Here is a 24,622-nt window from a genome sequence, read left to right on the forward strand (position 1 = left end):
ACCGTGTCTAGCTTTCTTTTATTTAGTTGTTTTTGTTTTTTTTTTTAACCTCTCATATATGTTTGAGCATCGTCTCTTTCCCCCTCACCCCTAAACGCTGCTTTTTAAAGTGGAACACCAGAGGCCTTCATTTCTTGAGTACTTGACAATTATAATTTATTTTCCTTTCCCATGCACAAATGCATTACCACAGGGAGTTTCATAATTTAAATCTATTGACGTGAGACCACATGATATACCATTTGGCCCATGCAATAAAGAGAAGCAACATCTTTTTTATATAATCATGTTTGTGTAAATTATGTTATGCGTTGATAGGTGAGTTATGATCAGTAACCTGCTTGTTATTACATACGGTGATAAGGATGCTGTGAGGGAATTTTCGTATTTCTTTTCTCTCTTCTCTACCCTTAAACAGATACGCTCATCTTAGCACTGTAGCCATGTAGCAATCCTATTAGATAAAAACAACTATTTAATTTTGCTGATGCGATGCAAGGAGCTCAAACATATTTTGTGTTTTATATGTATGTCATGTTAGTATGTGTGTGTGTGTATAATTTTATATCTTGTATGTAGACCTTTGCAGCCATTTGCTCGAGGATGTGGTTTAATGAATTCAGTTGGTACAGATGGAGCACACCAAAAGTCTCAGGCAGAAAATCAAAACTAGTTTTAACCATTTGGTTTCAGAATAGTCAGTCAAGAAAGCTTCTTTTCAAGGGTCTTTATGTGGGTACGGACCTTTGAGGACCAGGGGATTTCTCCTGCTCCTCAGTGGAACAGTAGAGTACACTGGGGAAATCAGAGGGCATTTAATCATCTTGGATGAAAACAAAGAAGTCTGTTTTCATTTCTTTGTCTCTTCATTTCAGGGCATTTGTGGATAACTTAGTTTAACTCCCAAGTCCCTCATTGACTAAACTGAAAGACAGAGAGATGGACACTAGGAGACACAGTTGCTTCTGATTCATCTTTCTGATTAAATATACACTAATGGTTAGACATATCAATTAATTTTAAAAGCTTCCAGGGAAAGATAGCTATTGTTCAGTTCTCTTGCTTGGATGAATTGAGAAATTAATGTCTGTAGTTATAAGGAAAGATCTGTAATTCTTTGCTCTCTTAAATCATTCATGTACAGATCACCAACCACCACCACCACCAAAAAGCTATCTTTTTTTCCTCTTAGAGATGAAGATGACATCAATGATGTGGCTTCCATGGCAGGGGTCAACCTCAGTGAAGAAAATGCTTGCATCTTAGCAACAAACTCTGACTTGGTTGGCACACTTGTTCAGTCATGTAAAGATGAACCATTTCTTTTCATTGGAGCTCTACAAAAGAGAATTTTAGACATTGGTAAGTGCAGACTTATGATTGTTGACCTGAGAGTACTGTCTGTTCCAGGGAAAGTATTATCAAAAGAGACAGCCTGGGTTGGTGTTCCTGGAACTCTGAGGCTTAAATAAGGCTGTGGAAAGAATCAGGATTTCATGGGTGTTCTAGAAAGAGGCGTTTCATTTTAAGAACTACTAATGTAACTTAAATCATAACCTACTGTTTTGGGTTTAGATAATAGAAGTTAATATTTTATTTATATTTCTTAGAAAAAGATGTGTGTATTTTTATGTGAATTTGTACACATGAAATACAATTTTTTTTCTGTCCTGTTCCTTTCTTGGTTGGACTTAAGTACATATGTATATATGTGCATGCATACATTACAAGTTCATGTTTATGAAATACAGAAACTGCCAAATATTGTGGAACAGAAATACAGAAGTTGAGAGTAAGTCCCCTTTTTTTTTTTTTTTAAATCTCAACCCTGAAATTAAACTTGTTGCCCTAAAAGAACTAAATTAAAATACTAGGTGTCTTTCTGGGTCCAAAAGTAGCTATTAGATGGCTGCAGCGTGTAGAAGGAAATGGAAAAAATGTACCAGTTTTGTTCTGGAGCCACACAGCTTTTTTGTTGTTCTTTAATACCAAACTTGCAGTAATGTGAGAGGCTGCACTCTCCCCATATTGACTGAGAAATGAGACAGTTTGGAGAGAGAATATTGCCTGTGAGTTATCTCATTTCTTGTGTCCTAACCCTGGGACTTTTTGGAGTCCCTTCTCCCATATCAAATTTGGGAGGTCAATACTAGTGACCTTTGAGTATACTTTAGTAAGAATCTTTATTATTATTATTTTTATTATTATTATAATTATTAAATGTTTATACTTGAGAGAGAAAGAGAGAGAGGCAGAGGATCCAAAGCGGGCTCTGTGCTGACAGCAGACAGCCTGATGTGGGTGGGGCTCCATCCCATGAACCGCAGGACCATGACCCCAGCTGAAGTTGGATGCTTAACAGACTGAGCCACTCAGGCACCCCAAGAATCTTTATATTTTATATTGAAGCCCTAACACAAAAATCTGAAGGTTTCTGATTTCTGATTATACCCATGGTGTTTTTTTTTTTTTTTTTTTTTTTTTTGAGGGAGACAGAATGAGTAGGAAAGAGGGAGAGAGAGAGGGAGAGAATCTTAAGCAGGCTCCATGCTCAGCACGGAGCCCAGTGTGGGACTGCATCCCATGACCCTGGGATCATGACCTGAGTTGAAATCAAAAGATGCTCAACCAACTGAGCCACCATGGTATTTTTAAACACTACAAAGTACATTACTATTACATATTTTAAATCTGTTTTGCAAAATAATAAATGTTTGAGCTCCTGCACCTTTTTTTTTTAAATCTCTAATGTAACTTGGGTATGTTATCTTTCTTTTATTATGAAAAACTAGAATTTATAAGCAGTCCAAAAGTATAGGAATTCAGAAGAGCTCTTGTTAAAATGTTTGCTGTTTGCTTGCATTTTGTTTGCCTTTTCTCCCTGCCCTCTCCTTCTCCTTTTCCTTCTTTCTTCCCTTTCCTTTATTTTTATTTTTATTTATTTTTTAACTTTAGAGACAGAGCATGAGACAGGTGGAAAGGGGGCAAGATTCAGAAAGAGAGAGAGAAAGAAAATCTTAAGTGTACTCCAAGCTCAGTGCTCAGTGTGAAGCTCAGAGACCTATGCAGGGCTTAATCCCATGTCCCTGGGATCATGACCTGAGTTGAAATCAAGAGCCCGACACAGCTGACTGAGCCACCCAGATGCTGCGTTTTCCTTTCTTACTGTTTCAATTTCTTCTTTGCCTAAGTGTTGTGTACGGTATAGGAGCCAGTTCCTTAATTTTGGAAGACACGTTTTACCGTCCTGTGATGGCTTAGGAAACTTACTGGTATTGACTCCATGTAACTATATAATTATCTAGAGCTTTGGTAGAGTAGAAGTAGATACTTAGTTTTATTCGTTCCCACCCCACCCCCTAACAAATTTTGTTTTTAATTTGACTTAAACTTTGATTATATGATAGGAAAGTCTTTGGCATTGCAAGAACAGTTTGATCATTTAGGACAGGGATGGGCAATTTTTCTCTACAAAGGGTCAGATAGTAAATATTTGCCACTTTGTGGGCCATGTGGTTTGTATCACGGCTGCTCAACTCTGCTATTACATTGCAAGAGCAGCCTTAGAGAATATGTAAACAAATAGGCAAGACTGTATCCCTATCGAACTTCATATACAAAAAGAGATCAAATTTAATTTGCCAGCCTCTGTTTTCAAGAAGAATTCTGGGAACAGCTATTTGTATTTTCAGTCCTTAATAATCACAAATGTGTCACTTACTAGGATAGAAAATTGCAAAACTTCTTACTTCTGAATTACCTAAGCTTTTTAAAAAACAATAAAACTATAGAGTGAGTGGAATTATGTATTTCTAGGAATGTTTTCCATTTATAGTAAAATTCCATCTTTACAGAACAGATCAGAACCAGGACTATTCCTTAATAGTCCAAAGTTCCAGAGAATTTTTTTTGGAAGGTTTTTCTACTTAAATGTTAGGATAGTAAACATGCCAATGTTTTTCCTTTTTTTGTTAATTACCTAAATTAAATTACAGACATTCTATAAAATCACATAACAAGCTTTCAAGTACCAGCTAGATTTTTTTAATCAATTATGTTGATTTAAAAGAGTGTTATATTTAAAAGTGGGAATTTTTTTTTTTTAATTTTAGAGAGTGAGCACAAGTGGGGGAGAGGGGTTTAGGGGGAGAGAGAGAGGGAAGGAGGGAGGGAGGAAGAGAGGGAATCTTAAGCAAGGCTCCACATGCTCAGTGCAGAGTCTGACACAGGGCTCGGTCCCACAACTCTGGGATCGTGATCTGAGCTGAAATCAAGAGTTGGACGCTCAACCAACTGAGCCACCCAGGTGTTGTAACTTGGTAACTTTGTCATGTTTTATTATCAGTGGAATAAAGATATTAGAACATTTGAGTGTTCGTTAAATCCTGGAATTGTCTGCAAATCCCCTCACTTGTTTATTTCTAATACTCTAAAACATGAATTTTTTTTTTTTTTACATAGGATAAACGATTTTATAAATACATATAAAATTATTTTTGAAGTTTCCCTCCAAAACACTACATATTTCTATGTGTTCATTTTCTTTCCCTTAGTCATGAACTGACATGTCATCACCCATCTACCCATGTTTAGTTGTAACTTTAATCATTGGATGATTTTGAAGTTGTGTCCTTTATGTAGAAGACCTCTGCTATTTATGTATGCTGACAGTTTTAGTAGAGTAGCTTTGGCTTTGTAGTGTTTTTTCCTTGCTTGAATCTAAAATTGGCGATGAATTCAGTTTTGCTAGATAGCAACGAACCACATTTTGAAGGTTTGGCTTAGGAGAGGCTAAATAGTTTTATATCTTCTTCCTGTCTGCTTTGCTATAGCCTGCATTTTGGACCTTGAGCGCTTTTTTGGAGGTTCTAGTAAGGGAATGCAGCTACTCACATACCCCTGACCAAAGAATGGCCCTCCTCTATCCAGTTCTGTCAGTTCAAGGAACATGTAGCTTTGGGAGGGATGCACAAGGAACACTGAGAGAGGAAAGGGACTGCACCTTGGCAGCCAGATCAGCCACATCCACCCTGGTGATCAGATGTCACAGCCAGGTAGCCCTCACATCCTATAGCCTATACTTTGAAGTTTAACATTTATTATGAAATAGTGTTAAAGAATGAATATAAGATTTGTTGGCTTTTAATGAAAGCCTATCTTTGCTATTTTGCTGTACTCATTCACACTGGGAATATTTAAGAGTATGTTTCAGATGAGAGTGCAAAAGCAAACTCTTATGTTTGTTAAAAATAAACACAATAGTACTATTAAAAACTCATTTAAATTAGCCAACCTAATTGGCTATATCTTTAGAATTAGGTCTCTGTTGATACAGGTGGTTCACTGAGCTGAGGAATTATTATTCAAAAACTGATAAGATTGATTTATAAATGAGCCTTCTGCCTTTGGGTTTGTGGTCCAAGTTGTTTTCTTGAATCTTTCTTCCTAGTTAGCAGAAAGAAGAATAGAAGTTTGGTTTTTTTATGGAATGAGATATAGTGGAGAGAAATTATTCAAATGGAGGAGTGAAATGATGAGGTTTTGAATCTATTTCAACTTATAAATTAATTACCAGGCCAGTTTATCAGAACATGAGTTAAAGCAAAATAAGCATGTTTGGTAATGGACAAAAGGAATGTAGGTATGTCTTGTAGACAAGGCAGTAACAGAGACCCACAATCTGAATTCATTGAAATAAATGTCGTAAATTGTTAACAGTGTCAAACAGGGCAAAATGTAATTTTCTATTTTTTTAATTACTGAAATTAACAGAATACGGCACTAATTTCTGCAGTTACCATTTTCCTCCCTGAACACTAGACTTGATTTGTGTTCTTATTAACTTTGTCCTATAAATGACCTTGCAAGGAGAATGATTCTAGAGGCTAAGTGAAACAATGTCTATATTTTCTGAGGCTTCAGGCTAGGTTTTATTAATGTAATGTCTAAGATCTTTGAAGTTGTGACTTTACCAGGAAAATCATAATCTCCAAACCTTTATTCATAATGGGTATGACTTCCAGGGGGAACAGAATACCTGCTGTGCTAATTATTTCAATTATCAGCCACTACTAAAACACGTAATGGATTTTCTCTGCTTCCACAGGTAAAAAGCATGACATTACAGAACTTAACTCTGATGCTGTGAACTTGATCTCCCATGCAACACAGGAGCGATTACGAGGCCTTCTAGAAAAACTGACTACAATTGCTCAGCATCGAATGACAACATACAAGGTAAAGGAAATCGTTAAAGAAATACAGACTCTCCTCTTTCCTCTTTGTTGTGTTAAAGATAGTTTTTTGGTGTGGATTCATATTCTAAGTATATTTTTATAAAGGAAATGGTCAAGATGTAGTTCATACTGGTAGACAAAGTTTCATTCCTAATTTGCCTGATTTAGATATGCTTACATGACAAATAAAATAGAGTTTAAAATTGTGTCCAAAGCTTTTGTGTCAGTGTAGATTGAGATATGCATCTGTTCTGCCTCAGACTTCTACAGCTTTTGATTAGGAGGGAGAATGTGTTAGAATGGAATATTGGATAGCTGTGTTCTCTTCAGTGATCTGTAATCTGCTAGCATTGTTGTTCCTTTTTAATAAGTTAAATAGTTGCATTGAGTGCTAATGCTGGTGCCGCTCATTATCATTATTGGCTGTTTTTTAAACAAATTAAATGCAAGGATAGCCTGTCTTGTCCCTTGTGGTATGAACCAAATCACTTGCCATCATGAAGATGAAAGCACTTGATTTATTTGCATTATGGTTTTGGTGGAGAGCAAATTTATTGGGTGGTGACAGATGAAAAAGAAAAAGATAACCTTTTCCTCCTATATCAAGAAATGTTGGCTAGATTTTGTGCAGCATGTGGGTTACCTTATGAGGTCTTGAGTTTGTGAGAATGGTCATTGTCACAATGTCTTTGCCATGGGTTAAAAGGAGCTTAGGGAAATATCAGTTACCACATCACTGGTAAGTTCCCTGGAGGAATCATTCTATTTTCTCTCCTTTCTGCTTTATTTAGAACTTTGGAAGAACTATTTATAGTTGTATAAATCTTTGTGAGAATTTGCTGGACCGACTTAAAAATATGTGATCACGAGGAGAAAAAGCTGTGGGGAAAAAAAACACTTTCACTATTTTTGTGTGTTTTTAGAATTTGTCCATTTCTTCTTGGGCCCAATTTGTTAGCATATAGTTTTTTATAGTGTTCTCTTATAATCCTTTTTACTTCTGTAAGGTCAGCAGTAATGATCCCACTTTCATTTTTTAATTTTATTTCCTTAAAATATAAAGTAGGTTATTGGTTTGAGATCTTCCTTTTTTTAATGTAGGCATTTACTGCTATAAATTTCCCTCTGAGCACTGCTTTCACTGCATTCTGTAAGTGTAATGTTCCAATGTTGGAACATTGTGTTTTTGTTTTCATTTATCTCTAAGTATTTTCTGATTTCCTTTGAGATTTCTTTCATCAGATGGTTGTTTGAGAGTATGCTGTTGAGTTGCCACATATTTGTGAAATTTTTAATTTCTGTTTTATTGTTGATTTCTAGCTTCATTCCGTATGGGCAGAGGAGATTGTGTGAGTCAATCATTTAAAATTTATTTAGGCTTATTGTGTGGCCTAACGTAGGATCTGTCTTAGAGAATATTCGATGCACACTTGAGCAGAATGCGTATTCTGTTTTTGGGGGGAGTATTCATAAATGTCTGGTAGATCTAGTTGGTTTATAATGTTAAGTCCTCTATTTCCTTATTGATCTTTGTCTAGGAATTCTACCCATTATTGAAAGGGAGGTATTGAAGACTTCAGTTGTTATTGTAGACCCCTATTTCTGTCATTTGCTTCATAAATTTAGGGACTCTGTTGTCTGGTATGTATATCTTCTTGATGAATTGACTCTTTTGTCAACATATCATGTCCTTGTTTATGTCTTTTAACAATTGTTGACTTAAAGTTTATCTTACCTGGTATCAGTATAGCCACACCTGCTTTCTTTGGTTATTATTTGCCTGAAATCTTTTTTCCATCTTTTCGCTTTCAGTCTGTTCATATGCTTTCATCTAAAGTGAATCTCTTGTAAGGCAGCTTGTTGGTTTGGATAATGTTAGTCTCTACCTTTTGATTGGGGAGTTTAATCCATTTACATTTAAAGTGATTACTCATAAGGAGGAACTTATGATATTTGACTATTTTTCTGTATGCATTGTAGCTTTTTTTAAATCCCTTATCTGTTATTACTACCTCTTTGGTTTGATTTTTGTTGTTGTTGTGTACTATTTTGATACCCTTCTCGTTTCCTGTTGTGTATGTATTTTTAGATATTTTATTGACGGCTACCTTGGGTATTACAATTAACATCCTAAATTTGTAATAATCTAATTTGACCTATATCAGTTTACCTTTAATACTGGGATGTGGGGAAAATAGTCTTTCTTTTTGGCTTTTTACTGTAACTTTTAAAAGCCTTCAAAATTTTACAGCCTGGATTATCCCCTATTCCCACCTCAGTCACTGAACTGTTTCAGAGATATATGAGTACACTTTTATTTATAGTGGGCAGTTTCTATATAAAACATAATGGTATAATTTAGTATGGAATAGAATATTTCCATGTAATGTTTATTATTCTGTCATCCAAGTCACTGTTGTGTGTTCCAGTCTTCAGATGGAATTCTTCTGTTGTATATTAATAGCATATGTTCTAAGGATTTTGTTGCCCAAGGCAAAATGGATAATATCTACCCCACCTGGAACCTCAGTAACTTAGCTTAAAGCTAACACTTCCTTAACCATAACCTAATTGATTTTCCCCTGCTTGCCTTTCCCCACACTCATTACTTAGTGCAACTAATGCCACTGTCTGAATTTGTACTACATTATCATCCTTCTTTAAACAGAAGTAATAATCATTTAGTTACATTTGGATCTAGTTCAAAATTATATTTGTTTTGTAGACTTTGATCTTATAATAATCATTGTGTCACAGATTTAGCTCTGTCCTTACATTTTAGTTCATCCCTGATAGGATTTATTTTTATCTGTACAGTGTGGGAATTTTTACCCTATGAATTTCACAAAAACAAGCTTACTTTTATTAAAAGCAAAATCCCACCATCTCTTTTCATTTGACATCCATCTACTTTTGGTAATCTTTCACATGTTTAGATATAATTATCTAATCATAGTCCATAAACTGAGATTTAAGTAAAGAAGTAGAAAGTGACACATGTGACACAGAGCTTTTGATCTTGCTGCCAGGTGTTTTCCAGCCGAAGATAGTCTTCTTCTGCACGCCAGTGGTCATGGAGAAGCTTCAGTGTTTTCTAGTTGAAAGGGGCTTTGTGCTTCCTTTAGATGGGATAATAATAATGGTTTTATCATTTGGTCTGAGTCCTTATATTTTCATTGTTAAACCACCCTATTCAACCTAACATAAAGACTTGGGTTAGGCCTGTGTGGTAGACAGGAAGCAACGTGGTAAGATGGGGTTACTGTTGTTTAAATAAGTTTGGGGAATCAATAGGAATAGGGGAGACACTCATTTGCTTTGCATCTGTAAGAATAAAGGAAGGATGCATTAAACCAGAGGCAGTTGTATCTAAATTGGGAGAAGAAGAAGGGGTCTTAGCATGGGGATGAGATTGGGTTAAATTTTAGAAAGTCTGTGTTTCTTTTTAATTTAGTGTTTGTTGTCCTTTTAAAATTAAATTAAGTCAGTAAACTATCCCCAGAGTATCTGAGCACAAAAATGGTAAAGATGAAGTATTTAAGAAACCACTGGTTATTATGTTTATGCCTCATGGTTGGCCTATAATGTATTCCATATTCTATCTTGTATTATTTAACTTTAAAAGCATTTGAGAATTCATTTTGTATTAAACATGAACTAAAATAAGTAGCACTAATACATCCTTGTTCGTTATACTACGGTAATACTCTTTTGATCTAGTTAAATACCAACAATAAAAATTTAATTTAGAAAGAATCTTGGGCATATGAAATCTCTTGGTCCCAGTTAATTGAATCAACCATAAGCATGGGATAAAACAAAGATGGGCTTGGTGCTATACCTATGATTTCCAAGCCAGGCACTGACTGTTAGACTAAATGTTTAAAAACTTTAAGTTTTCCTGTTATACAGTCTCCCACAGTCTCTGTCCCATATTTTGGGTGTCTGATTTACTGAGATGACTAGATGGCAGGATATCTTAAATGCTGATTGGGAAGATTGCATCCGCCAATCCCCATCTTAGGTGTATTAGAAAGATAGATGAAGAAAATTTTAAAAATATTTAGATTGGAAAGCACTGTCTTACACTCTAGAATATCAAAATAAATAAAGCAGTGTAAATTTTATCATTTTATGGAGCAAATTAAGACAAATAATTATACTTCTCTGTTATGGCTCTCATTTATAAATTATCTACTTACTTTCTTTGACTTTAGTTTCTGTCCAAGTTCATAGCTTAAAGGAGTCCTCAAAACAAGGTTTAGGATATTAAATGTTTGCCATTTCATCTTATGTTCTATTTTGATTGAAGTTGTACTCACTTGTCAAGGTTAGACCAATCCAGCAATGGAAATGGGGGTGGTAACTTTCATCTTTGATGTATTTTTTAGTGAAGTGATTGTTTTTTTGTTTGGGATTTTTTTGTTTGGTTTTGATTTTGTCTTTGACAGGCCTGAGATTTCATTAAACATAGTAAGGTCTGCAGAGATGGGACAATAATTTAACTAAACAGATTTTAGATTATAGGTACATGCTTTCTACTTCTTGCTTGCTACTTCCTATTGTTAGGATTTGCTTGGCTTAATTCTCTTTTTTCCCCCCTTGCGGCTTTCTAGGAAAACTCTGAAATTTGAATGCTTAATAACCTCTCAACTTTCAAGGATGACTAAGGTTTTTTTGTTGTTGTTTGTATTATCAGAAATACAAATATTACATCTTGAAAATATAGCTCCCTGTGTATGTTGGTATTATTGTCTTTAGCTGATTTATTAAACCTCATGTAGAATGTGTTGCCTAAGGATCATTAGGAATCTTTTTTTTTTTTTTTTTCCAGGCAAGTGAAAATTACATCCTGTCTAGTGATACCAGATCACAGCTCAAATTTCTTGAAAAGCTAGATCAATTGGAGAAGCAGAGAAAGGATTTAGAAGAAAGAGAAATGCTACTTAGGGTAGCCAAGGTAAGAGCCTACATGATTTATGATTGAACGTGGCCTGGCAAGGAGGTCAGAATTGGCTTTATTGTTGGTTGACTGTCTTGTTTTTATTAAGCTTTGAGATTTCTCTGAAGGATTTCTTGAAATGAGATTACTAATAAAGTCTCTCACAGCCAGGATAGTGTCATACAGTGACTGTCAGCTAATTTAGCTTAATGAAATATAATCTTTTATCTCCTCATTCTCAATTCCTGTGTGCCTAGGATCATACCTACTACCCTTAAGTAAAAATGTTTTTTAAAAATGCTCAAGGTCTTTTTAGGGATATAATTTGATATGTGCCAAGTTGAATCTGAGAGAGGAAAATTTGGAAATTTATGGGTAAAATTAGGATTAATTAGGATTATATGGAGCAAAATATAGCATGGGCAGAAATGGGTTAGAGAATGAAAGAACAGGTAAGAAGAAAAGTATTTATCTTATAAATATATATAACTATATTTATTTCCTTTCTACTTTATTGAAACATTTTCCTGAACTGTTAGTGCCTGATAGCCTGAAAGCTGGTTCTACCGTGGTTTGCATTTTGTTGCTTCACATTTCCTTGTGGTCCTAGGGCCTTTGCATGTAGTCATAAAGGTTGGGCACTAGACTTATTTTTTGTTTTAAACACTTTAGTTTTAATTTTAGTGTTATTGTCAGTCTCCCATATCAGAGTATTTGTTCCTAATCACATACGAATCACCTTTTTAAAAATTAATTTATTTTGAAGTATTTCATACTTACCAGGAAAGTTGCTGTACTGTACAAAGAATCCTCCTCTCCTTTTCTCAGATGCCCCCATTTTTAACATTTTACCGCATTTTCTCCATCTCTATCCTTTCTGCACACACACACACACACACACACACACACACTATCATTATTCTCTTTCATTCCTTTGTTGTTCTTTCTTTGAATTCAGAGGTTTTTTTTTTGTTTGTTTTGGTTTTTTTTAGTATTTACAAGTAGTGCAATTATCATCTCTAATTAGCCTTTCTCTGAACCTTTTGAAAGCAGGCTTCAGCCATGATGTCCCATCACTGCTAAACATTCTAGCATGTATTTGTGAAAACAGGACATTCTGCTGTATAACCCTCCAAATCAGGCTGTGAACAATATAACACTGCCATGTAATCCACAGACCCCATTCAGATTTCACCAGCTGTCTCGGCTCATTCTCCTTTTCCTCCGTGGTTTATTCTTCCATTCATCAATATGTGTTTTATTTGTTGCCCTCTCTTTTTCAGCCTCCTTCAGTTAGATTTCTGACTTTCTCCCTCATGTCTTTGACAAGTTTCAGGAGTATAGGCCTTACCATCTATAGAGTGACTAATAATTCCTGGGTTCATCTGATATTTCCTCATGTCTTAGGTCATGAATTCTTGGCAGGAATATATACATTCTTCCCAGCTGATTATATCAAAAGGCAACCTTGATCACCCAGTTGTGTGGGTGCCTGTCAATTCTCTTCATTTTAAATTTGCCACTTTCCCTTTTCTAATCAGTTTTTCATAGGAAGACATTCCAGGATTATATCAGTATCCCCTTCCTCATCAAACCTCTGTGTATCCACTTTAGCACCCATAAATGGTGTCTATCTGAATCAGTCACTTCTTTGATGGGCACAACTTATAAATACGCAAATAGTGATTTTTAAATTCTCATCCTCTTCTACGTTTATTAGCATTCTACTATGTGGAAGAGCTTTCCTTTCTCTTTTATTCATTTATTCATGCATGCATTCATTGATATCCGTATGGGCTCTTGGATTTCTGTGTGATTCAACAGGTTGTAATCCATTGCTATTAATTATTATTTTGATGCTCAAATTCCTCCTGAGTGGGAGACCCTTCCAGCTGGCACTTTTCTCTATTACTCATGTTTCCCATCATTCCCTGAGCTTGTCCTTACTTTCTGACACAAGATGTTCCAGGCCCAGCTTTTGCTTGTCCTTCCTCAGCCCTGGAATCAGCCATTTCCCCTAAAGAATCTTGTGTCTTTTTAGTTGAGGATGTTGTCCAGAAACCAAGAGTAGAGCTTACAGTGTGCTCATTGCTAATGGGGTGTCATCACATGTAGGCCCTGTCAAGTGGACACATCTAGGAAACATACGTATGGTGTATATGTATGTACCCATGTATCTATATATACACAAACATACATTTGTAACTATTTGCGTGTATATGTTCTAAAACCATAATTTATATGGATACCTCCGACTCCAGTATCTTAGGACTTTTTCTAGCCTAAACCTTTCCATGTTTATAAATACTTTCTCCTTAGTCAGATACTTGACTCTTGTTATCCTCAATTTATTTTCTTATGTGCTCAATTTACTTACTTGCTCCGTGTAACTAATCTCCAAAACAGCCATGCTGGCTGCCTTCTCTGTCTGCTACCACTGTTTCCCCTGCCTTCATTTCATTGCCTGTGTAATTAGTAGCCATACTCACTGGCCATGCCTTGGTCGGTCTCCCCAGCCCTTCATCACCCCGCATTCTTGGCCACTGGTCTATAACTTCATGTCCCCAACCCTCACAAGGAAGTGGTGCACCACAACCTTATCACTGTGCTGTTTCTCACTGCCTCAGTCCCCATGCTGACCCCTCTTGAGCTGGGAAGGACAGCTGGGGCAGGAAGATGCTCTTCCTTGAGCTGTCAAGTATTATAAGCAAGCACACAGTCAATGTGATGAGGTGGTTTATTCATATTTTATTTCCAATTACTGTGCTGTAAACAAAGCCATAAACTATTAAATACTTGTTTAGTTATTATTGGATATAATATAGTCTCATTCTCTCTTGGTTTTTCTTCCTTTGCCAGACTTCTAAATATTAGAGTATCCCAGGTTTTATGATTTTCCTCCCCACTCAAAATACCTTTTACTCTTAATAGGTTTTCCTAACTTAGTAAACAACACAATTGTTTTCCTTGATGTTCAAACCAGAAAACTTAGGAGTCACCTTTAACTCCTTTTCCTCTCCCTACATCCAGTTTACTTCCTGTTCTGTTTCCCAGATGTAGTCTTCATCGTCTCTTTATCACCAGTGTCACCTCTCTGGTCTAAGTCATCTTTCACTTGGACTTTTGTAATGTCTCCTAACTGATCTTGCTTTCCTTTTACAATCCATTTTTCATACTCTTGTCAGAATAGTGTTTTCATAACAAATCATGTGTGCCTCTATTACTTGAAAACCTCAGTGACTTCCTCTTGCATTTAAAATAAAATCCAAACTTCTTACCAGATCTTAAAAGGTACCCACCTCCCTCTCTGAGCTCATTCCTATCCCTCCCTTCTTCACTCGTTTTGCTCCAGTCTTGCTGACCTTCTTTGAGGGTGCCAAGTGTGCATCTTAGCTAATTAGGCATCTAAACCTGAAAGTTGAGTTCCTGTGTCCTACATCTGCTCTGGTCTTCATCCTCTCAGAAAGTTGGAATTCTCACCCTTCCAGTTGCTTAGACTAGAATCCTAGGAAATCATCCTTAATTCTCTACTTCACAGCCTATATCCAGTCCATCAATAAATCTGCCTCAAATATATTTCAACCTGATCATTTATCATCATCTTCTCTGTTATGACACTAGTCCAAGCTGCCCTTCTCTTTTTCTAAAACAATGGTTGTTTTAGGGGCACCTTGGTGGCTCATTTGGTTGAATGTCCAACTCTTGGTTTTGTCTCAGGTCATGATCTCACAGTTTTGTGAGTTCGAGCCCCACATCGGGCTCTGTGCTGATCAGCACAGAGCCTGCTTGGGATTCTCTCTCTCTCTCTCTCTCTCTCTCTGCCCCTCCCCGACTCCCTCGGTCTCTGTCTCTCTCAATAAATAAATAAACCTAAAAAAATAAAACAATGGTTGTTTCAGAGTAGTCTCCTCCATTGTTCTGTGTGCCAATCTTGGGTCCCTACGGTTCTGCATCCACTGCATAGCAGCCCGAGTGATCTAAGGTGTTGTATCAGTGGCATCTCACTCCTGTGCTCCAAGCCCTATAGTGGCTTTTTCTTATAACTAGAATTAAACCCCAACTCCTTATCATGGCCTATGTGGTCTCCAGTCGATCTCTTTCAACTTTTCTCTATGTTCTAGCTACCTGGGCCTTCTTTCTTTACTTAATTTTTAAAGTTTGTTTATTTATTTTGAGAAAGAGAGCACACAATGCACGAGCTTGTGAGTAGGGGAGGGGCAGAGAGAGGGAGAGAGGGAATCTCAAGCAGGCTCCACACTGTCAGCTCTAAGCCTGACATAGAGCTCATGAGATCATGACCTGAGACAAAATCAAGAGTCGGATGCTCAACTGACTGAGCCACCCAGGCACTCCTCTTTCACCAAGCTTATTCCATTTTAAGTCTTTTGCAATGACTGTGCCTTTTGCTTGGCATATTCTTCCCCCATATCTTTGCATGGCCGCCTCCTTCTTGTCATTCAGATCTCTACTCAAATATCACTTCTTTCAGATGTCTTTTCTCCCTTCCTAGCTAAAGAAGTACTACCCCCCCACACATACTCCTTCCTCTATTACATATTTTATTTTATTTTTATTTTTATTTGAGAGAGAGGGCAGGGTAGAGGAGGTGGGGGAGAGAGAGAATGTTAAGCAGGCTCCATGCTCATCACAGAGCCTGATGCAGAACTTGACCCCATGACCCTGGGATCGTGACCTGAGCCAAAATCAAGAGTTGGATGCCCACCTGACTGAGCTGTGCAGGTGCCCCCAATTTTATTTTCTTTAATACAACTTATCACTATCAGTAATTGTTTTTTTATTTTCCCCATCATAAATGCTTTACAAATCATAACTGTATTTAATTTTTATAAAATTTATTGTTTTATTATTTTCTTAAAATATAAGTCTCTTGAAAGCAGGACTTCATCTTGTTATTTCATTTCTGTATCTCCAGGCTCAAAATAGGCACATAGAGTAGAATTTATACTATGAATAATCATTAAATACTGTTTGACTGACAAAGACTTGCTACTCAAATGTACCCATTTCATACTGGGGCAAAAATTATATACTCACAAATATATATACACATATATATGTACATACACATGTTTTTATATAAGTGCATATATACACACTGCTTGTCTCTTAATATAAGTGGAATAATAAGGATTTTATCTTAGTTTGGGCTGAAGTGAAGTTGTTTTAACAGATAGGGGACGGGGCACCTGGGTAGCTCAGTCGGTTGGGCGTCTGACTTCAGATCAGGTCATGATCTCATAGTGCATGGGTTCGGGCCCCTCAATGGGTTCTGTGCTGACAGCTCAGAGCCTGGAGCCTGCTTCAGATTCTGTGTCTCCCTCTCTCTCTCTGCCCTTCTGCTCATATACTGTCTCTGTCTCTCAAAAATATATAATCATTTTTTAAAAAGTTTAATAAAAAGGGGACAAAATGAAGAAGAAAATTATTCGCTTTGGTGGAGTCTTATGAAGGTATTTAATTAAGGTGTTTAAAATTACAAGGCACTTTTAAATATAGACGGTTTCTTTCTTTCCTTAACAAAAATACCAATAAATCAGTAAAATGTATCCAGTAAATTTAGTAAATAAATTTTGTTAGCTACCTTTAGGTAGCTGATGTTCCATTTCATAGAACAAATATTCAGATTTATAAGGAGTTAGATAACTTTGTTACAGAAAAAAGAATACTCTGCAGCATATTTTTCAGTGGACAAATGTCCATAGTTTCAGAAATGAAGTTCCCTACTGTTGGTTTCATCATAGTATTGCATACAGAAGATAGTTTTCTCCTTACAGCAATCCTGTAAGATTATTCATTTTTGGAATGTTGAACTGAATCAGTATGGAAAGCAATATTTAATAAACATTTATTGGGCATTTAATTGTGCACAGCATTCAAGTAAGTGCTGTGGAGGACCCAGAGATGACAAGATACTCTAATGAAAACACTGGGGTGTATTTCCTACTTAATTTTTTAAAATTCTACTTTTAAAGAGATAGTGATTTGGTTCAAAGTCCATCAGGTTCCTGATTTTATGTGATTTATTTTTAAGTTTTTATTTTAATTCCAGTTAATTAGCATACAGTGTTAATATTAAGTTATATGCCAGTTAATCAGGCATCCGGTATAGTGATTCAACAGTTTCATACATTGATTTTAATAGTCTTGGTTTTAATAGTCCTTGAAATACCATAGGTTTTTCCAAAATGGCTTCACCTGAAGATTAGCCAGTGTTGATTGCTTTCCTTCATTTGAGCCAACAATTATCCTTCTATTCTTTTCCTTCATCTGTACCATCCGTTTTTTAATTTTTAGTGTTCTAACAAGAACAGCGTCATGCCTCAACTGGACCTGACTGACATCGTTAGCATCATTTTCAGTATAAGCTTCCTTGGGGCTAGAGCCGCAGCAGCCGGCCCAGATGATGGGAGGGAGGGGGCGTAACGGAGGGAGTGCACCAGACTGGATTGAGGCATTTTCCCCGGAGCTAAGGTTTTCAATCACAAGAGAAAATTGTCATTTATTAAATATTTAACAGCAACTATGGTGTTTAGATGCTAGTAATTTCTATTAAAATTTTCTTTTCCTTTGATAGAGTCGTTCCAATAAAGAAGATCCAGAACAGCTGAGATTAAAGCAGAAAGCCAAAGAGGTAGGACTTTCAAGTTACCATGCTTGTCTTTGTGTTGGAGGGAAGGTTGGCAGCTCTCTCCTGGCAATTAGGTCAGGGTTTATTTTGCTGTTGCATACCATTTGCAGAAGCCTTGGGGAAGGACAGGAACTGCTCAAGGCAAGGGCAGTACTTCAAATGAGGTCAATGAGTTATGTGCTCTCTTTTTAAAATTTATTTTCAAGGCTTAGGCCTGTCTAGAAATGGCTCTTTGTAAACTACAGTGGTGTACTTGGAGGAATATAATGTGGGATTAAAAAAAGAAAAAAAAAAAAAAGAAACTTCTGAGATTTAGCATCTGGGACTGTACAATAGGCTACATTTTTCCAGGGTAATTGTTCGTTTTGTAAATCTGATACTGCTTATAATTCTTTGGCTGGGAGGTGGTACTGGGATTTAGTTTTAAATGGAAAACGCCTCTGGCTTTTAATTTTCTGGGCCCAGCAGTTTTCTGTTCTGGAATGGAGCCCTTGTTTCACACAGTTCATGTTTAGCTGCAGGGGTTTTAGTTTATAGCTTAGACTGGTTAAGCTTTTACTCCCAGAGGCCTCTGCATAGCAACTGTAGAAATCAACAAATAAGTTCATTTATGTCTGCAGCCTCCTCTCAGTAGCTGACTTTTTACATTTCCCAATATCCATTTCCTGACTTTTCTAGCCCCAGAGAAAAAAGCTCCACTAATTGGAGCTTATTTTAATTGAGCCTTAATATTGGATCTCACTGGAGTTGCCCCCAGAGCTGCTGAGAACAGAAGGAAATGAAAGTACCTAAGGTTGAAGATGTGGTGTGTGTTTGGGTGTGTGTGAAATTTTTCACTTGACCTACAGATTCTTTTCCCTGCTGAATAAATCATCAAGCCTGTTCACATTTCTGATTAAGGATCTGACAGCAGACGATAATAAAGACAATTGAGGTGTGAGACATGTGATATGGAGCTGAAGAAATTGGTTTCTATAGTTACTTGACTGATTTCATGCAATTTTTAAGGATCTTTGTGCTAAATAAGAGTGATTTCCTGAGCAACCTTTTTCCTTAACTGTGCCTCTTGAACTATGAAATTTGTTGTTGCTTAACATTGCAGCACTCGGCTCCTAGGTGCCAGCAGCAGCAGGTTATTTATGAATGTTTTCAAGGCCCTTATTGTTTGGATTAATGTAGGAGCTGAGGCAAAACAAATGGAAATCTAGTAAGATTCTTACAATCAGTGTGGTATGTTTTCACTAAAATAGAGAAGGAAAATGCATGAACTCCGGATGGAGAGGGTTCTTCTGGATTGAGATGAGGAGAACTGGAAAGGGAGAACATTAGAAAGGATTGAAGTCAGACACATTTCAACAACAGAACACTTCTAATACTCATTTCTGTTCAGCAGAAAATTTATCTAAAGATGCTATCTGAAAAAATTAGTATGAGAACTATACCCATTACCCTCTTTAAGCAAGCCTGGCTTCATAGGTTATTTGGGAATGGACAACTTATTGTTCTGAAACACAAGCATTCCTCTTTGTTTCAATTAAGGACCGATTAGATGCTTATCTTACTTTCTTGTGATTCCACCCCCTTTTGGGAAAACACATATCAGAAAGCTTGCCCTTTTATCTTTAAGAATCTTATCCCATCTTTTCCTTTTTCAAAAACCTTCATTAACATCTGGATTGATTAATTTTTCCTTCAGGTTTGTATGGGATGGTTTTGTTTGGTTGGTTTTTCTTTTAATATTGTGTTTAATTGTTCCCTGAGGGATGAATAGGTGGACAGTATTTTTCAAAGAAAATTGTAAAAGTAAATATGCAAAAAAAAAAAAAAAAAAGTACCTCTCTTATGAGAGCAGGTGGTAGCAAACCTGTTTTTTCCCCTTTTTGCGCCTCCATTTATTTTTTTTCCTAGCAAGATTTAAAGGACTGTATAATTTCTTTCCAAAATATTTTGAAAGTTTTCTAGTTGCATACTATCCTAAATCTTTCAATTAAAAAAAAAAAAAAATCAAATACACTGGCCTCATTCCAAGAACAGAGCCGCTTTGTATTAGTTGCAAACGTTTGATGAAACTGCAATATTGTCATTTTTGTGACATTTCCTTTGCCCCCTAGAGCTTTTAATAACTTTAGTATTCTAAGGGCCTCTAATTTAGAATCAAACTCACAGGGATACCATATTGTGTTTCGTCGCAAAAGTCATTGACTCTATCTAAATATAGTTGAACTGTTCTCTTGTGTGGTAATTTGTAAGGTTATCACTTGGGATTGTGCTAATTGTTATCACACTGGTATAAACTATAAAGCTTTCATTTGTGACTTTTTGGTATTTGGTCTGTCTGGGAAGTTTTCTTTGTTCAACTGTGAAAATTAGCATGGATTCCTTTCAGTTGCTCAATTTAAAATTTGTTTGCTTTCTTTTTCCAGGTAACTAGCTACCTACCAATCTAGTCATAGGAAGTAGATTAAGGAGAATACCTTATGAATGCAGAACTCCAGATAACTATTTAGAGAAGTTGTAGGCTTTGTTGATCCTGAGAAATGTTTCAGCAATGTTTCTCACGTAAATATTAAATAACTTGAATCCCCTTCATACATAATTTTATAATCTATGGTGGTTTCAACCATTAAGGATAGAGTTTTGATCTTGATCATTTCTCCTGGGTGCTTTCTTCTCTATTAATACCATTTTTGAGTCTGTTCATTTCTTTCTTGCATTCTGGGTATAAGGACAAACTGTGTTAAATCAGGCAGGTTTTTATAAACGTGTCTAATAATTTTTTTTTCATCCTTCCCATCGACTTCCAATTTTGACATTCTTATTTGGAGCTTAAAAAAAATAGGCTGCCCTTGGGATTTGCCTCCATTCTAGTCTCAGTCCATTGAAGTGGCTCCTTCTGCATACTGTTCTTATTGACCTGACAGGTTATCTGTCTGTTTGAAAACCTTATTGTTGTCTGGCTAAAATGTCTATGGATATCCTTGTAATTCAGACATCTTAGTCTCAACTTTGGGGCTGTTTCCTGCCCCCCTCCTCCCTTTTTCTATTTTTGCCTGAGGAAAAAAGCAACAGTATTTTAGAGTGTAAGCACTCTACTTTTTAGAGTGTAAGCTTACACTTTAGAGTGTAAGCACTGTAACTTTATATTTTAAATATCAATACTTTAAAATTCTGGTTTAAAAATTTTTTCCTACGTATGTTTCCTAAAATCGAAGTACTGACATTCTTCCATTTTACCCTCTATTTGTGAAAAGTTTTAGATGGATTACTAATTGCCAAATTCTAACTTCAAGCAGGTAGGTACATCTTTGTTTAATGCAGCTGTAGGCTTGTTGAAATACGTGCTGTGTGTCCTAGATTATCATGTAGCCTTCGATGTTTTCCGTTCTTACCACATCACCCAGAATTCTGAGGAGCAAGCCACCCGACCTTGGAGTTCATACATCCTGATTCCTTAAACATTTGTTATATATACTGTGACCCTTCTTTCCTTTTGAATATATCCTTTTTCTCCTTTGGGAAATGTGAATTCAGCACATCTGTGCAGAATGAGACAAAGAATTCATTTACTTCCTTTTAACAACTCCTAGCATTCCCACTTTCATTTGTTACCAGACAATAGAGGAAAGAAAAAGGAATGCAAGACCTGTACCTGCTGGCACTTAGCTTCACAGGGCAACCAGTAGAAACTGTTATTTTGGTATGAAAAAGACAAAAGATTTTTTTTTTTTTCTGTGTTTATTTATTGCAAGAAAGTGCCTGTACTTGAGCAGAAAAAGGACAGAGAGAGAGAATCCCAAGCAGGCTCTGTGCTGTCAGCACAGAGCCCGATACGGGGCTCGATCCCACAAACTGAGATCATGACCTGAGTCAAAACCAAGGGTCAGACACTTAATCAATTGAACCACCCAGGAAGCCCCTTAGATTAAAAATTTAAAGATATGGCGTCTGTGAAATGTGATAGTTAAGGCTGTTAAATTATAGCAATTTGTATTTAAACTTATGCTAGTTCTGCATGAGTGAAAACTCATGGAACACTGGACAGGACAAAATGAAACTTGTCATTTTAAATGTGTGTGTGTGTGTGTGTGTGTGTGTGTGTGTGTGTGTATGTACATATACATTTTTTTTGGTCATTAAGAATCTATTTTAGCAATCCAGTTAATTTAGTATGGAGAAGACATTTGTAAAATGACAAGTTGTAAAAAGCTTGTGTACATAGAGAAACAGATGCAGACATTTCAAAGCATTGATAGTCTAGGACAGAGGTTCTCAAACTTTGGTGGACATGAGTATTATCTGGAGGGTTTGTTAAAATACAGATTGCTGCCCCACCCCCACCCCCTTCCTAGTTTATGATGCAGTAGGTCTGGGCGAGGCTTGAGAGTTTACATTTCTAACAGATTTCCAGGTAATTCGCTATTGCTGCTGCTCCTCTGGAAATCACACTTAGAACCATTGGTCTAGGAGGAGAAGGAAGAGGACCTTTAAAATCCACCACTTTTATTTTCCCGTTGACTAAATGGTCATAGAAGGTCAAACAAAATACTGTGGTTTGGGAATCTAAGAGTTGGCATCTTGAACTGGCATTGTTCAGTTACCATTCAGTAAATTCTCTTCTGGGAGCTGAGAAATGGATATTTTCTCAAGAGATGTATATTGGTTGTATCTCTTGATTTGTGTACCTTACATAGGAAAGATAGTATTTTATTTAGAGCTTCATCAGAAGGTTACATAGATTAATTTGGAAGTATAGGATCTGTGTGGCCTGAGGGACATTCTACCCTTTTGGTAGAAGAGGTATGTATTATAAGAGAAATAGCATTGAACTAGAAGTCAAGAGTCTTCAATTCTAGATTCAACCTGCCATTGACTGCATCTCACTTTGGGGAAGTTACTTTACTTCTTGAACTTAACCCAGTTTCCTTTTTTCTTTTTTTCAAACATCACAAGTAAGATTTTTTATTTGTCACCATTAAATGTCTGAATTTTAAACAGATTCTTGGACTGATGGCTCATATCCATCAGCTTGTTCAACTTTAGCACCAGTGTCATCCCCAGTAGCTTTTCCAGAACTACTGCCTTCACCATGAAGCTCCATGAGCTTTCCCAATTCAAACTTGGGCTTCTTGAGCATTTTTACTTTTCTAACAAAGACATCATGGAGTGGATAGACTGACAAGCCTTCTCTGTGTCTTTTCCAGTGCTGTCTGGAATCAGTTTATTGACCACTTTTTCAAGTAATTTGTCTGCACCTCTCGGGTCATGATTTCCATGATCTTTTTCCTAATCTGGCAGACCTATTGGTGCTGAGCATAAGAGGTCTTCCAAATCCAATTGTGGCGTTTTTTAGTAAAACCGACACAAAAGAAGCGAAGAAATTACCCACCAGTAGTCTTGACATCAACATGAGTTTCAATCATGGTCTGCCATTTTTTGACCATGGAGCACATTTTGTCCCGGGTAAGATCCATGCCATGGAAATTAGTCAGGTTTTGCCCTGAACATCTTCAGTAATTAGCTTCAATTTCCCACATGCAACTTCATCATTCTCCAGATCAGCAAGGCTTACTTCAAACACACGACCCTTGAGGCCATCAGATGCGATTTTGGTTCCTTGAGTTCTTGTGACTAGTGTTTTCCCAATATTTCTTATATTAAACATTGCTGGTGCTTTTACATCATACCAATCTTTCTTTGAAAATGGATCAACCACTTTTTTCTTGGCTCCCTTTTTGCCGCCTTTCGTAAGATGCTTGTTCTTGCTGACCACCATGTGGCACTGCTCAGGGAGCCAAAGGGCCCCAGTTTCCTCTTATAGTTGATCCTTGAACAACACAGGAGTTAAGGTCACTATCCCCCTGTGCAGTCAAAAATCTATGTATAACTTTTGACTCTCCCCAAATATATCTACTAATAACCTTCTGTTGATAGAAAACCTTACTGGTAAAATAAACAGTTGATTAAAACATTTTTGTCTGTTCTATATATTATATACTATATTCTTATTCTAAGGTAAGCTAGAGAAAAAATATTATTAAGAAAATCTTAAAGAAGAGAAATACATTTCTAGTACTGCACTGTATCCCAAAAAATCATGTATAAGTAGAGCCATGCATTAAAACCCTTGTTGTTCAGACCCTATTTAAAATGAACAGAGGGGTGCCTGGATGGCTCAGTCTGTTAAATGTCTGACTCTTGATTTCTGCTCAGGTCATGATCTCATGGGTCATGGGTTTGGGTCCTGCATTGGGTTCTGCTCTGACAGTGTGGAGCCTGCTTGGGATTCTCTGTCTCCCTGCCCCTCCCCAGCTTGCATGCTGCTCCCCCCCTCCTCAAAATAAATTTTAAAAAATAATAATAAAATAAAGTGAATATAACAGCACATGTTCTGCTTATGTAACATAGCTGTCATAATTTAGGGAAAGGTGAGGTGTAAAAGGAAAAATAGTTACTTAAAAACATTAGCTATAGAAACATTTAAGATAGATGCCATCAAGCTCTTAAATAAGCTCGATACTGACCCATGGATATGTAATTTTTTTTTCCTTTGTTTTTTTTTTCTTTCAAGAAGACTGGAAAGAAGGTTGAAAAAAAAGAATGTAAGGGGAAGACATGGAGGGGGAGGGTTCTGTAATCTAATACAAATTATATTTGTTTTAAACAATATAGAAATCAAGTATTGTGTTTAAGTCTAAGGAAGAAAGTGTCTAATTGAGATCAGAGAATGTGCTATTTACTGAAATGTAGAGATGGATTAGAAGGGCAGACTAGCAAGGCATTGGACTCTACATTCCA

The 24,622-nt window shown here is 36.5% G+C and overlaps 2 protein-coding genes across 5 annotated transcripts in view; one reads left to right on the forward strand and one right to left on the reverse strand.

The window, feature by feature from the left end:
• TAF4B (TATA-box binding protein associated factor 4b) overlaps window positions 1–24,622 on the forward strand; it is a 126,063-nt gene that overhangs the window by 59,507 nt on the left and 41,934 nt on the right. For all 3 annotated transcript variants that reach the window (XR_006707285.1, XM_045457143.1, XM_045457144.1), the window contains exons 10-13: window positions 1,193–1,362; window positions 6,107–6,237; window positions 11,071–11,196; window positions 17,774–17,830. Coding sequence is in view for 2 of the 3 variants with exons in the window: in XM_045457143.1 (XP_045313099.1) it covers window positions 1,193–1,362; window positions 6,107–6,237; window positions 11,071–11,196; window positions 17,774–17,830 (484 nt within the window). In the remaining variant the exon portion in view is untranslated. The remainder of the gene's footprint in view (window positions 1–1,192; window positions 1,363–6,106; window positions 6,238–11,070; window positions 11,197–17,773; window positions 17,831–24,622) is intronic.
• Window positions 13,595–23,606, reverse strand: LOC123587408 (40S ribosomal protein S3a-like). 2 transcript variants are annotated; one of them, XM_045457146.1, is made up of 2 exons: window positions 23,367–23,606; window positions 13,595–13,624 (listed from the first exon to the last, which is right to left on the reverse strand). In XM_045457146.1, exons 1-2 carry the CDS (start codon window positions 23,598–23,600, stop codon window positions 13,610–13,612), a joined length of 249 nt encoding a protein of 82 aa, XP_045313102.1. In that variant the 5' UTR covers window positions 23,601–23,606; the 3' UTR covers window positions 13,595–13,609. The 2 variants fall into 2 exon arrangements, with proteins under 2 accessions (XP_045313102.1, XP_045313101.1); XM_045457145.1 differs by lacking the exon at window positions 13,595–13,624 and having other exon boundaries at window positions 22,766–23,606.

Source organism: Leopardus geoffroyi, chromosome D3, assembly GCF_018350155.1.
Source record: "Leopardus geoffroyi isolate Oge1 chromosome D3, O.geoffroyi_Oge1_pat1.0, whole genome shotgun sequence".
Classification (NCBI taxonomy): Eukaryota; Metazoa; Chordata; class Mammalia; order Carnivora; family Felidae; genus Leopardus; species Leopardus geoffroyi.